General features: G+C 39.5%; 2 protein-coding genes across 3 annotated transcripts in view; one reads left to right on the plus strand and one right to left on the minus strand.

The window, feature by feature from the left end:
- The window catches only part of LOC138845947 (uncharacterized), a 45,069-nt gene extending 33,669 nt beyond the window's left edge, over nucleotides 1-11,400 (plus strand). The window contains exon 6 of the mRNA XM_070059996.1: nucleotides 11,223-11,400. Within this exon, the coding sequence (XP_069916097.1) occupies nucleotides 11,223-11,331 (109 nt within the window). The 3' untranslated portion in view covers nucleotides 11,332-11,400. The remainder of the gene's footprint in view (nucleotides 1-11,222) is intronic.
- On the minus strand, nucleotides 3,129-11,372 carry LOC103346467 (zinc finger protein 84). Of its 2 annotated transcripts, none has more exons than XM_070061787.1 (4): nucleotides 11,212-11,372; nucleotides 7,940-8,066; nucleotides 7,598-7,690; nucleotides 3,129-6,420 (listed from the first exon to the last, which is right to left on the minus strand). In XM_070061787.1, the coding sequence occupies exons 2-4, from the start codon at nucleotides 8,061-8,063 to the stop codon at nucleotides 3,980-3,982; spliced, it is 2,658 nt and encodes an 885-aa protein (XP_069917888.1). In that variant the 5' UTR covers nucleotides 8,064-8,066; nucleotides 11,212-11,372; the 3' UTR covers nucleotides 3,129-3,979. The 2 variants fall into 2 exon arrangements, with proteins under 2 accessions (XP_069917888.1, XP_069917887.1); XM_070061786.1 differs by having other exon boundaries at nucleotides 10,305-11,224.
- Nucleotides 11,401-15,149: the final 3,749 nt, after the last annotated feature.

Genomic DNA, 15,149 nt, shown 5'->3' on the forward strand with positions numbered 1-15,149 from the left:
TCCATTACATTCATATGCCTTTGTGTGAGTTATCAGTTTACCATCTAGAGGTGACTGGTCGTATAAAACTTTTCTTTTTTTGCAAGTTTTCTCACTTCTGAGCCTCTTCGTGTGAATAGAAGACTGACTTATAGCAGAAGGATTTTTTTCACATTCATTACATTGATTTTTCACTTTATGAATTCTCTGAAGTCTGTTGATGTCTAATTTCTGGCTAATGGAATGTTCATACTTACAGCATTCAAACAATATGACCTGTTGTGAATTCTATATTCATACAAGCCTGAATTCCCAGAAAATGTCTTCCACATTCATTACACTAGACAGGGATGCCCACTTTCACCATTGCTATTCAATATAGTACTGGAAGTTATAGCCAAACCCATTGGGCAAGAAGAAGTTTCACCTCACCCCGGTGAGAATGGCTCACATTCAGAAATCTACCAACAACAGATGCTGGAGAGGATGTGGGGAAAGAAGGACACTAACCCACTTTTGGTGGGAAGGCAAACTGGTCAAGCCACTATGGAAGTCAGTCTGGAGATTCCTCAGAAACCTGAATATAACCCTACCATTCAACCCAGCCATCCCACTCCTTGGAATTTACCCAAAGGAAATGAAATTGGCAAACAAAAAAGCTATATACACCTTAATATTTATTGCAGCTCAATTCACAATAGCTAAGACCTGGAACCAACCCAAATGCCCATCAACAGTAGACTGGATAAAGAAATTATGGGACATGTACTCTATACAATACTATACAACAGTCAAAAACAGTGAAATCCAGTCATTTGCAACAAAATGGAGGAATCTGGAAAACATCATGCTGAGTGAAATAAGCCAATCCCAAAGGGACAAATATCATATGTTCTCCCTTATCGGTGACAACCGAGCACCAAAAAGGAAACCTGTTGAAGTGACATGGACACTATGAGAAACAATGACTTGATCACCACTTGTCCTGACTTTCGAGGGAAATCTTACTACTTTATTACTTTTGGTTTTTTTTGTTGTTGTTGTACTGGATACCATTAGTTGAACTCTTTATTTAACACACAATTATTCTTAGGTGTTTAAGTTTAACTGAAGAGTGACCCTGTTAAATATGAGTGGGAATAAGAGAGGGAGTACAGGTACAGTTTGGCACATGCTCAACTGGACTTACCTCTAATGGTATAGTTAGAAACATGCCAGGGGATTCAAATTTAATTCCATCAAGGTGGCATGTACCAATGCCATCTCACTAGTCAAAGTGATCACTTTTAGTTCATAATTGATCGTAATGATAGGTCTAAGAGTCAAAGGGATCATATAAACAATAGTGTCTGCTAATACTGATAGAATTAAAAAGGAGGGAACCATAAAACATGGGAAGTAGGATACACAGCAGACTCATAGAATGGTAGATGTCCTGCTAAACAGCACTCTGGCCTCAGAATCAGCCCTTAAGGCATTCATATCTGGTTGAAAAGTCCATGAGAGTATTTCAGGCATGGAAAGCCAAGACACTGTGGCAAAAAAAAAAAAAAAAAAAGTGACCTAAATGAAAGATCTCTGTGAGATCCCAGCAGAAAGTATGAGCCATCAAAGAAGGAGGTACCTTTCTCTGAAGGGAGGAGAGAACCTATAATTTGACTATGGCCTTGTCTAAAAAAGACCAGAGTTGGTGAACTCAAGAGGCTTCCATAGCCATGGTAGCTCATGACAAGATTCTCGGTTGATTACTGACATCTATTTATGAGTGTCAATTGTTAAATCAACAACAGGAGTCACTGTGCACTTACTCGCCATGTAAGATCTCTGTCCTTAATGTGTTGTACTATGTGAATTAATGGCATAACTAGTACTCAAACAGTACTTTATACTTTGTGTTTCTCTGTGGGTGCAAACTGTTGAAATCTTTACTTAGTATATACTAAATTTATCTGTATATAGATAATTGAAAATGAATCTTGATGTGAATGGGATGGGAGAGGGAGTGGGAGGTTCGATTGTTGAAGGTGGGAGTGAGGTTATGTGGGACAAAAGCCACTATAATCCAAAAGTTGTACTTTGGAAATGTATATTTATTAAATAAAAGTTAAAAAAAAGAAATCCCCATCTGAATTCTCTGATGTATGATAGATTTGTGACAAATGCTTTTTTAACACTATTAATATTTATAAGCTTTCTCCATTACATGCGTCCCTGTTGGATAAGATGTGATTTCCAGCAGAAAATTTTGTCCTAATACTTACATTATTTGAAGGGAAACTCTTCCACATTCAATATATACATTCTCTCCCTCTCTCTCTCTCTCTCTCTCTCTCTCTCCCTCCCTCCCTCCCTCCCTACCTCTCTCACTCTTTCTATGACAGATAGAGTTAGAGAGACAGAGAAAAAATCTTTCTTACATTGGTTCTCCCCCAAATGGCTGCTGCAGCTGGAATTATGCCGATCCAAAGCCAGGAGCCAGGTGCTTCCTCCTGGTCTCCCATGCTGGTGCAGGGGCCCAAGGACTTGAGCCATCCTTCACTGCCTTCCCAGGCCACAGCAGAGACCTGGACTGGAAGGAGTGACCAGTACTAGAACCTGGTGCCCATATGAAATGCCGGTACCACAGGGGGATGATTAACCAAATGAGCCACAGAGCCAACCCCTTATTATATTCTCAAAGTCTCTCCCATTCAAAATAGATGATGGATTATGAGGTATGACCTATGACAAAAAGCTTTCCCACATTTATTTCATTCATGAGATCTCCACTTTGTGAATTCTCTAATGTTGTACCTGAGATTTTGGCAAAGCTTTCCAACACTCATTACATTCATAAGATTTCTCCCCCATGTGAATTCTCTGATGTCTTGTGGGCTATGACTTCTAAGTAAAGGCTTTTCCACAAGATTACTTTCAAAGGTTTTTTTCCCTGTATGAATTTGATGATGTGCAATGTGGGCTAAGTTATGGTAAAAGACTTTGAGTCATTACATTCATAAGATTTTCCCCATGTGAATTCTGTTATGCTTGATGAGGTATAATTGGCACCAAAGGCATATCCACACTGACTATAATCTTATTGTTCTCCCTTGATGGATTCTGTTATTTAATGAAAAGGAACTTGCACAAAAAGGCAATTGTGTGGAAAATTCCCTGTTAATTCTGTGATGTTTTATTAGTTGAAAATTATAACAAAAGGCTTTCTACTATCATTATTCATGACATTTCTCCCCATGTGAATTCTCTGATGCTTTGTGATGTTTGTCATATGAAGAGGCTTCTGCACAGTCATTGCCATCATAAATTTTCTCTCCTGTGACTTCTTTGATGTTCATTGAGCTCTGAATTGCATAGAAATTTGCAAAGAAAACTTCTCCACAGTCATTACATTCATAAGGTTTCTCCTGTATGGCTTCTCTAATTATTTACAAGGCTTGACTTTTGGCCAAAGGCTTTTCCAAGTCATTGCATTCAGAAGGTTTATCCCCTGTGTGACTTCTCTGATGCCTTTTGAGGTTTGACTTATGGGTAAAGACTTTTCCAGTCTTTACATTCATCAGGTTTTTCCCCTGTACGAATTCTCTGATGTGGGTGCTAGAGCTGACTTACTCAGAAAGGCTTTTCCAGTCATTACATTCATAATCTTTCTACGCTGTGTGAATTCTCTGATGACTTATGAGGCTTGATTTGTGACCAAATGGTTTCCCACTGTCATTGTATTCATAGGGTTTCTCCTCTGTATTACTTCTCTGATGTAGGATGAGAGATGACTTCTTAAGAAAGGCTTTTCTACAGTCATTGCATTCATAAGGTTTTTCCCCCATGTGAATTCTCTGATGTAGGATGAGATGTGACTTCCACATAAAGGCTTTCCCACAGTCATTACATTCATAAGGCTTTTCCCCTGTGTGAATTCTCTGATGATTTATGAAATGGGACTTCCGGCCAAGGCTTTTCCACAGTCATTACATTCATAAGGTTTCTTCCCTGTGTGAATTCTCTAATGCTTTGTGAGGGCTGATTTACAGCGAAAGGCTTTTCCACAGTCATTACATTCATAAGGTTTCTCTCCTGTGTGAATTCTTTGGTGATTTATGAGGTGTGACTTCTTCCCAAAGGCTTTTCCACAGTCATTACATTCATAAGGTTTCTCCCCTGTGTGAATTCTCTGATGATTTATGAGGTATGCCTTCTTGCCAAAGGCTTTCCCACACTCATGGCATTCATAAGGTTTCTCTCCTGTGTGAATTTTCTGATGAGTTATGAGCTGTGACTTCCGGCCAAAGGCTTTACCACAGTCATTGCATTCATAAGGTTTTTCCCCCATGTGAATTCTCTGATGTAGGATGAGATGTGACTTCCACATAAAGGATTTTCCACAGTCATTACATTCATAAGGCTTATCCCGTGTGTGAATTCTCTGATGATTTATGAAATGGGACTTCCGGCCAAAGGCTTTTCCACAGTCACTGCATTCATAAGGTTTCTCCCCTGTGTGAATTTTCTGATGCCTTAAGAGGTGTGACTTCTGGCCAAAGGCTTTCCCACACTCATTGCATTCATAAGGTTTCTCCCCTGTGTGAATTCTCTGATGATTTATGAAATGTGACTTCTGGCCAAAGGCTTTATCACAGTCACTGCATTCATAAGGTTTTTCCCCCGTGTGAATTCTCTGATGTAGAATGAGACATGACTTCCACATAAAGGCTTTTCCACAGTCACTGCATTCATAAGGTTTCACCCCTGTGTGAATTTTCTGATGAGTTATGAGGTGTGACTTCTGGCCAAAAGCTTTGCCACACTCATTGCATTCATAAAGTTTCTCTCCTGTGTGAATTTTCTGATGAGTTATGAGGTTTGACTTCTGGCTACAGGCTTTACCACAGTCATTGCATTCATAAGGTTTTTCCCCTATGTGAATTCTCTGATGTAGGATGAGACAAGACTTCCACATAAAGGCTTTTCCACAGTCATTACATTCATAAGGCTTATCCCCTGTGTGAATTCTCTGATGCTTTGTGAGGGCTGATTTACAGCGAAAGGCTTTTCCACAGTCACTGCATTCATAAGGTTTCACCCCTGTGTGAATTTTCTGATGTGTTATGAGGTGTGACTTCTGGCCAAAGGCTTTTCCACACTCATTGCATTCATAAGGTTTCTTCCCTGTGTGAATTCTCTGATGATTTGTGAGGACTGATTTACAGCGAAAGGCTTTTCCACAGTCATTGCATTCATAAGGTTTCTCTCCTGTGTGAATTCTTTGGTGATTTATGAGGTGTGACTTTTTCCCAAAGGCTTTTCCACAGTCATTACATTCATAAGGTTTCTCCCCTGTGTGAATTCTCTGATGATTTATAAAATGGAACTTCCGGCCAAAGGCTTTTCCACAGTCATTACATTCATAAGGCTTATCCCCTGTGTGAATTTTCTGATGCTTTGTGAGGATTGATTTATAGTGAAAGGCTTTTCCACAGTCACTGCATTCATAAGGTTTCTCTCCCATGTGAATTCTCTGGTGATTTATGAGGTGTGACTTTAGGCCAAAAGCTTTTCCACAGTTATTACATTCATAAAGTTTATTCCCTGTGTTAATTATCTGATGCTTTATGAGGTGTGACTTCTGACCAAAGTATTTTCCACAGTCATTACATTCATAAGGTTTCTCACCTGAGTGAATTCTCTGATGATTTATGAGATGTGACTTCTGGTAAGTGGCTTCTCCATGTTCATTAAACACATGAGAGTTTTCCACTACGTGAGTACCGTAATTAATTGCACGGCAGAATTTATAACTGAATGATTTTCCACAAGGCTTACATGCATAGGGTTTCTTCCCTATATGTGGTCTATGATTTATTTTAAGAGGTGATTGATCAATGACAGGTTCCAAAGAACTACTATATTCATAAACTTTCTCTCTTCTGGGACTTTGTTGATGCATACTGAGGTTAGAATTTTTATGGAAATCATGTTCTATTTGAGTTGTCTTGCCAATATTGGCAGTTGACTTCTTACTTTCTACCATAAAATGCCTCTCAGATTGACAAAATATATTTTTCCTTTTGAAGACTTTGCCTTTTCCGATTGGTTCAAATGACTGTTGCACAGTCTGATTTTTGTGCTGTTGATTAAGAGCCTCACAGATCTGGAGAGCATTCCCAGGCACATTAGTAGCATCAAATTTTTCTCCAGTTTGTAGTTGAACAGGCCCACAGTGCAGATACACATTGTGACATACATTGCATTCTTCAGGTTTCATTCCTGAATAGATTCTCTTTTTGATACTCAGTTTTGGAATATGGTTTGAACTTAAACGAAGTGTTTTTCTTAATTCAATGATCTTGGGAGTTGATGTCTTATTGTTTTTCATAACATTCTGGTTCAGATTTTTGTCCTGACTTTTCTGGTTTTTCCTAATCAGGTCATCCCTTTTCGTGGCAACTGAAGTGAGAAAAAAAAATGGTGCTGTCAATAAATCAAATATAATTCTTTTTCCTGGCATACTCATGTAAAAGGAATGAAGTTACTTGTATTTAAGAGGGATAGAATTAACAAAATGAATACAAGTCATTGCTTGGAATGTCTGCATCCAAACACAGTGCCAATTTAAGCCCAGGATACTCTGCTTCAAATACAGCTCTCTACTAATGTATACCAGGGGGCAGGAGATAATGGCTCTTGTGCTTGGGACCCTGTGATACATCAGATTGGAATAGTTGGAATGCCAGGCGTTTGGCTTCAAATTAGTCAGACCTAACTGCTGCACGTATCTGGGGAGGTAGCTAATAGGAAATCTCTTTCTCACTGTTTCTCCTCTCACTGACTTTCTGCCTTTCACAAAGGTGAAACAACTATATAAGATTTTAAAGAAAGGACATATGTTTGGTAAAAATAATCAGCTATTGCCAAGAAATCAATTTTTCCTTGTCCTATTCATTCCAGTTCATTTTTATAAAATTGTCTGTTTTGTACTTCTCTGATATTTCAAACATCAATATGGGAAACTTTTGCTGGATCATTTTCTTGCAGGTGGAGAAGAGTTTAATGTGTCTGTATTCCAAGCAGGATCACATTTAAGGGACAAGATTTGCATCTGTGGTTGTCTCATGTTCTGTCTTCCCAGGGAAACAGCATTTGTGGGATTTTTATAATGAAAAACTGTTTTATCTGCACTCTATTACAGTTTCCCCATATTTCTAAGGAAATCTGATATCCTCAGCCTCTGAGAACTACAATAGTTACAGAAAGTCCCAATATACCACCTTCGTATACATTCACAAGCAATTTAAAGAATTTGTTTCTGCAGACCAGAATCTGCTTAATTTCTTCAAAATTTATTTCTATCTCATTGTGCAGTTGTCATTCCTGGTGACCTCCTTTCATTTTTTACATAAACACTCCTCTGTGATAATATGCAATTCTGCAGATTTTGATCAGTTGCCGATTTACACATGAAACTTCATTTCCTTTGCCTTTACCAGAGATACTGATCTCCATAGATACTGTAGAATAACTGTGTCTGAAGTAAGACTTGGAAAAAATTAAGAGAAAGACCACCACTCAACATCTGCTGCAATGATTCTACTTTGGCCTCCCTGACCATTATGTACACACTCACCTGGGAGGCTATGATGTAAGCATTCTTCCCCCATCCAGGGCTCTGCTCCTTGCTCCAACTTCAAGATCAAGTCAGGTTTGGTCATGCAGTGCCCTAGTAATGGAAATAATGTAACACTTTGTGAAATCACTATCTTGGGTTAATTAAAGGTGAACAGCATGGTCCAGGAGCTATGCAACAAATGTTCCAATTTGAATTCCTTCTCAGATGGTATATAATCAGATTCTTCATGGACTCAAATTCTATTCCTGTCCCTCATTTATAAAGTTTATTAATAGTGCTCACTTATTTCTCAAATAGTGAGAAAATGTTACCACTGGGCATGTGATGAGTGTCACTCACCCAAGGAGAACAGGCTGCTGTAGGTCTCCAGCATCACATCCTTGTACAGGATTTTCTGAGCTTGGTTCATGTTCTGCCATTCCTCCCAGGTAAAGTACACAGCCAGGTCTTCAAATGTTATCATCACCTGTGATAGAACACTCCTGGTCAACATGTCAACTCTGTCACATAACAAAAAATGGCAGATGTATAACTACTGCATGCATATGGAGGAAGAAGGAAGGATGCCATTTCATTTCAGATTTGTTGAGCATTTGGACAGCCACACAGAAGCATTCAACAGGGGATCAAACCTGTGGTATAAAGGCTGTGAAAAATGCCCAAGCTGGAGGGAAACAGGAATTTCTGTTCAGAAAGGCCTGACTATGTCAAGGGCAATTGCACAGGAGGCTGAAAGGGGGACAATAGTCACTCTGGAATGAGCAATGTTCAGAAGAATGTAGAAGTATTCAGGGAAAAAGACAAGAAACCATCAGGGAAGCTATGAAGAGATTGAACAGAGAAGAATTTCCAGGAAAACACCATGCACAGTCAATGCAATTATGGCAGAGAAAAAAAAAATTTTAATTGAGACATTACAGACTTAACTTAGTGTTTATGAAGTCAGCTCAGATACTCTATCTCTGCATCAAATTTCCAAAGAAATTTCCTTGAGAAATTCTGTACTATAATCTGCATTTGTGACTGAGGGAAATGCAGAGAGATTTGTTTGAGAACCTGTAGTAGGCACCAGTATTATGGTGCAGCAGATAAGCCTGCACCCTCCACCTGCAATTCAGGCATCCCAATGTGAACAGTTTGAGTCCTTGGTGCTCCACATGGGATGCCTGTGGTCATTTTGTGAATGAACCAGTAGATGGAAGGTATCTCTTACTACCCATCCTTCCATATCTCTATTTGCTTTTCAAATAAGTTAATAAATAAATCTTGGGGCCAGAGCTGTGGTACAGTGGGTTAACACCCTTGCCTAAAGTGCTGACATCTCATATGGGTGCCATTTCTAGACCCAGCTGCTCCACTTCTGATCTAGCACTCTGCTATGACCTGGGAAAGTAGTAGAAGAAGAACAAAACCCTTGGGTCCTTTAACCCATGTGGGAAACTGAGAAGAAGCTCTGGCTCCTGGCTTCAGACCAGCACAGCTCCGGGCATTGTGGGCAGCCAGGGAGTGAACCAGCAGATGAAGATCTCTACTCTCTCTCTCTCTCTGCCTCTCTCTCTTTGTAACTCTGACTTTCAAATAAAAAATAAATTTTTAAATAAAAACTTAAAACATAAAAGAACCTGCAATAGATTTTTTTTCCTCACACAGCCCTTATGCTATCTCTGAATCAAGGTCAGCTCCCCAAATTATGAAGGTCTGCATTACTCTAACAATTAAAAAAATAAATGCAACTGATTTGTGTTTTAGCACTAGCTAACTCTTACTCTTGCAGAATGTTCAGTGTTTATTTCCATGGTGGTACTGAAACACTGCCCACTACATCATCTATATAACAATAATGACTGTATTTGACATCATGACCCCCAATTTCGAATATTATCCTTGAAGCCTCATTTAAAAATATAAATAATATGTATTTTGCTATGGCAACAGAAAGATGAGACCAAATTGCCTTAGATTACTTCAATGCTTGATAGTCATGACAAATTCATTTGTCTTGTTTTTATATATTCCCTAAGAATAAAATTTATCTTTATTTTTCCATTTTTATTAACAAATTATTATAAATCTAAAAAGAAAACTGACAGCAACCTGAGAATAATTAAAAAAAAAACACTTACAGGGCCAGTGCTGTTGCACAGTGGGATAAAGCCCCAGCCCTCAGAGCCAGCATCCCATATGAGTGCCAGTTTGAGTCCTGGCTTCTCCACCTCAAATCCTGCTCCTACAAATATTACTGGGAAGGTACTGGAGGATGACTCAAGGGCGTGGACCCATGCACCTATGTGAGAGATGCAGAAGGATCCTGCCTCTTGCCTATAGATTGGCTCAGGTCTGACCTTTGTGGCCTTTTGGGGAATGAACCAGCAGATGCAAGACTCTCTCTCTCTCTTTTTCTGTTACTCTCTGTGACTACGTCTTTCAAATGCATAAAATAAATATGATTTAAAAAGTACACAATCTGCAGGTGATGTATTAATTTTCTTTGCTCTTTGAAATATCTGGAGGTGTCATGAATCATTCCTGGAAGAAAACATAAATGCAAGGATTTAAAAGAAAATTTCATGGCTTTCTTTCTACATTGCACTGTAGAAAACGGAGTGCTAGAATGAATAAAGAATCATGAGTACATAAATAAAGAAAACAAACTTCATGGAGGAAAAATTATTTAAACCTGCAAATATATGGCAACTGAACCCACCTCTATTAAGTGGCAGAGATTAATCAGAAGTTATCTTTGGTTTAATGAAAGCATTGCAAAAAAAATTTTTTTTTCCCCAGGAATTACTGTCATATTGTTTTTGTTCCTTTTCCTCATTTTCTGTAAAGTCAATTCCTATGGTCATTTCTGTGATACAAGAAATCATGTTTCAGATAAAAAAAAAGTGGAGATAAATGAGAATAGTCAGGGTGATACTGAAGAAAAAAGGACAATTAGGAAAAAGGGAACTTCCAACGTTGAAACTGATTAATGTTACGAGAAATCACTTAAATGTGGGGAATCAGTGTTCAGGAAGACCAGACACTTATTCTTTCTTTTTATATCCAATTACTGCATCAAACTTAATGTTGAGCTTTCGTTTTGCAAGTGCCAGGAAATGCTCAGGAAGGATCCTTTCCAATATCATTAAAAAGCGTATAGAAGATGGCACAAAGATCATTTTCTCCTCTGTCAGGATCCCATTCATCAGCTTGTTTACCACTTGCTCAGGTTCCAGGGTGGGTCCCAGGATGGTGCTTGGATTTTTGATGAAGCCAGTGTTTATGAAATTCGGGCAGAGACACGTCGTCTTGACTCCGGTTCTTTCTAAGGCAGCCAGCTCATCAGTCAAAGCTCTGTGAAACCCAACAGCAGCAAACTTGCTGGAACAATAAGCCAGTAAGAAGGGGACCACAGTATGTCCACCTGCGGAAGCCACAGTGACAATATGACCGTGATTGTTCTTCATCATCGCTGGAAGAAATGCCTTTGTAGTCCAGAAATGCGCAAGCACATTAACTTCAAAAGCTTTTTCAATCTGAGGGTCTTGTGTAGCAAACAAATCAGATGTGTAGACTACACCAGCATTATTTACTAAGATGCTAACATCTCCAATTTCTGCCTTTACCTTCTTTGCAGAGCTGTAAATATCTTCTCGGTTACTGCAGTCAACCACAAAAGGATGAGCCTGGGCACCCAGTCTCCTGCATTCAGCAGCTGTTTCCTCAATTCCATGCTTTGGAGGTAGTCAGCAGGAATGGAGCATTGCAAAAATTTTATTAAATGATATTGTAACAATAAAAAACAGTAAAACTTTGTTATTGTTGAAATTAATTACATTCAGTAAAATTTACATTAATGAAAGTTATTTTGGGGACTGACACTGTGGCTTAGTGGGTAAAGCTGCTGCCTGTATCCCATGTGAGTGACAGTTCAAAACAGTGACAGAGCTGCAATCAACAGTCACCCATACAGGTTTCATCTCAAATGGCCTGAACACCCAGCTCCATCACATTGTCATCTTGGATGAAATAGACTTTCTTTCTTTCTTATTTTAAGAATTTTATTTATTTATTTGACAGGTAGAATTACAGACAGTGAGAGAGAGAGGCAGAGAGAAATGTCTTCCTTCCATTGGTTCACTCTCAAAATGGACACAATGCATGGAGCTGTGCTGATCTAAAGCCAGGAGTCAGGTGCTTCTTCCTGGGCTCCCACCCAGGTGCAGGAGCCCAAGCACCTGGGCCATCTTCTGATGCTTTGCCAGGCCACAGTAGAGAGCTGGATAAGAAGAAGAGCAGCCGGGACTAGAAATGGTGCCCATATGGGATGCTGGCACCCCACATGGAGGATTAACCTACTGCACCACAGTGCTGGCTCTGGATGAAACAGTCTTTCTACAGAACTTTTGTAGCTGCCTCTGTACAACTGGAGATACATTGGTCTTGTTTCAGTGCACCAATTTTTGATAAAAATATCTTTAAAATCTCAACCTTATTCACCCTTTCTCCAGGTCCAGAACTGAGGATGTGGCATTGGTGTCCCTTCCTAGGCCAGCCAAGATCTACAGGGTGCACCTGAATGACATAACTTAATACCTCAGATCTATGACTGTCACCTATGCCACCAAGAGACAGACACCTGTCCTGCTCTCCAAGGTTCCTTTCACCCGCACACTAACATCCACAGACACAGAAACCAACCACACAGTTCTTGAGCAATATGAGGAAAGCCCCAGAGTCAGGAATTCTGTGAAGATGGTGGGAATGGTTGGAATGGCACATACTGAGAAGGAGGCCAGAGGAGATTTCCCATGGTCCTGAGCTGCTGACATCATGGGCAGATGAGGCTAGATTCCCAGATACCAATGCATGTCTCCATTAGAAGCAATGAAGATGATCCATACATCAGCTAGAAAATCAGTCTCCTTGGACACAGAGGGGTTACATCAGAACTTGTCTAACCACAAGAGATATCCACATAATAATCAATTCCTCATTAATGCTTGACATATTTACAACCTAAAGGAACATAGTATAAGTGGAGAAATTCAAATGTGGAAAGAATTCTTGGGAATTGTATTTAAATTTATCATGATTTGATCCTATTGAAAACCTAAAATTTGTTTTTAAATTTTATAATGAAAAAGGATAAAAAAATATGTTCCATCTTATGTCTCTACAGCATAAGATATACATCAACTTTCCCAGGTTCTATATGCATTTATGAACAAAGTTTCATAGGTGTACTCAGTAGTGTGGCTCCAATATGTCTTAACCAGGGATTCAACTAAATTTAACAAGGAATTTTAGAAGAATTCCAAAATATGTATCAGAAGAAAAGTACATACTTTACTTGGTACATCTCATTTTTTTTTTTTTTTTTTTTTTTTTTTTTTTTTTTTTTTTTTTTTTTTTTTTTTTTTGACAGGCAGAGTGGACAGTGAGAGAGAGAGACAGAGAGAAAGGTCTTCCTTTGCCGTTGGTTCACCCTCCAATGGCCGCCGCGGCTGGCGCGCTGCGGCCGGCGCGCTGCGGCCGGCGCACCGCGCTGATCCGATGGCAGGAGCCAGGAGCCAGGTGCTTTTCCTGGTCTCCCATGGGGTGCAGGGCCCAAGCACCTGGGCCATCCTCCACTGCACTCCCTGGCCACAGCAGAGAGCTGGCCTGGAAGAGGGGCAACCGGGACAGAATCCGGCGCCCCAACCGGGACTAGAACCCGGTGTGCCGGCGCCGCTAGGCGGAGGATTAGCCTAGTGAGCCGCGGCGCCGGCCTTACATCTCATTTTAATTATACTATTGTCTCCATTTCCAATTGTCAGATGTACAAAAAAATCCCAGAAGCAGCAGAGTTAGTCCAACATGATGAGGAATAAAATACTTTTTAAGTTGCAACTTGGCTAGAGAAAATGAGAATTCACAGATCCCAGATTAAAATAACCAAGATGGCTCAATAAAAGAAAACTCAATGTCTTCTTACACTGACATTTATTACCTCAGATTTATTTAACAAAAAGGAGATTACTCCAGCTATTCCCCATTAGGCATCCCAATTTAATCTGCTAAATCTATTAAAAAAAAAGCACCTCATGATAATTACTAAAATCATACTGCTGTATGCCACCCACCATGTCCACTGTACCTTATACCTAATGTTAACAAATCTGATGCATCTCAATAGATAAATGATGTGTCTTAACTATTACAAGTGTGGCAAATGTGTTTTGTTCAAAGTTTTTACAAAAGCCCCTCCGTCTCAGTTTGCCTTCACCTTGAAAAGATACTTCTTCTGAGGTATACATGGACACCTCATTGACTTTGCCATCAAACAGAATTTTTGCAAAAAAAATTAACCACACCCACCACTTCTCAGGAACACAAGCATGCATCACATAGATGACAAGCTCCATGAATGAGATGATTTGACAGGCTTCTCAAGTACATACAAGCCTAATCATCCTACTTGGGTTTTAGTGCAATGCATACCTCATTTACAAAATTAATTGTCACTGATGTTACAAATCAGTCCAGCTTATATGGGCCTCCCTCTGATGAAAGGGGCTAAAATCCATCAAAATAAACTCTAGAAACTGTCCTTGTGCTCTCAGTGACTTTTTCATTCTAGGGGCTCACAAACCTTCTAAATTCTTTAGATCACCTATGATGATCATTAGTTCTCAAGGACTATGATGCAAGTAACTTCCCCTCTTGGCATCTTGTTATTTTTTTTTATCTTTTATTTAATGAATATAAATTTCCAAAGTACGACTCATGTGTTACAATGGCTTCCCCCCCCATACCGTCCCTCCCACCCACAACCCTCCCCTTTCCCACTCCCTCTCCCCTTCCATTCACATCAAGATTCATTTTCGATTATCTTAATATACAGAAGATCAGTTTAGCACACATTAAGTAAAGATTTCAACAGTTTGCTCCCACACAGAAACATAAAGTGAAAAATAATAGATGATTTTTTTTAAATGATGATGAAATCAGATCAGACCTATTGTCATGTTTAATCCCAGTGAGAGTCAAGTTGGAAATTGATAATTTCTTTTCTTTTTTTTTTTTTTTACAGAAGATCAGTTTAGTGTACATTAAGTAAAGATTTCAGTCGTTTGCACCCCCATAGAAACACAAAGTGAAATATACTGTTTGAGTACTCGTTATAGCATTAAGCCTCAGTGTACAGCACGTTAAGGACAGAGATCCTACATGAGGAGTAAGTGCACAGTGACTCCTGTTGTTGACTTTACCAATTGACACTCCTGTTTATGGCATCAGTAATCTCCCTATGCACCAGTCATGAGTTTCCAAGGCTATGGAAGCCCCTTGAGTTCTCCGACTCTTATCTTGTTTAGACACGGTCATAGTCAAAGTGGAGGTTCTCTCCTCCCTTCAGAGAAAGGCACCTCCCTCTTTGAAGACCTGTTCTTTCCACTGGGATCTCACTCACAGAGATCTTTTTGCCAGAGTGTCTTGGCTTTCCATGCCTGAAATACTCTCATGGGCCTTTCAGCCAGATCCGAGTGCCTTTAGGGCTGATTCTGAGGCTAGAGTGCTATTT

The sequence above is a fragment of the Oryctolagus cuniculus genome, chromosome 17, assembly GCF_964237555.1.
Source record: "Oryctolagus cuniculus chromosome 17, mOryCun1.1, whole genome shotgun sequence".
Classification (NCBI taxonomy): domain Eukaryota; kingdom Metazoa; phylum Chordata; class Mammalia; order Lagomorpha; family Leporidae; genus Oryctolagus; species Oryctolagus cuniculus.

What these genes read in the sequence shown, in the direction of transcription:
- LOC103346467 (XM_070061787.1), bottom strand. Translation starts at nt 8,063, where the DNA reads ATGATAACATTTGAAGACCTGGCTGTGTACTTTACCTGGGAGGAATGG. An exon ending in CAGCAGCCTGTTCTCCTTGG is followed by an intron (nt 7,691 to 7,939) that starts GTGAGTGACACT and finishes TTCCATTACTAG; the next exon opens with GGCACTGCATGACCAAACCT. An exon ending in CTTACATCATAGCCTCCCAG is followed by an intron (nt 6,421 to 7,597) that starts GTGAGTGTGTAC and finishes TTCTCACTTCAG; the next exon opens with TTGCCACGAAAAGGGATGAC.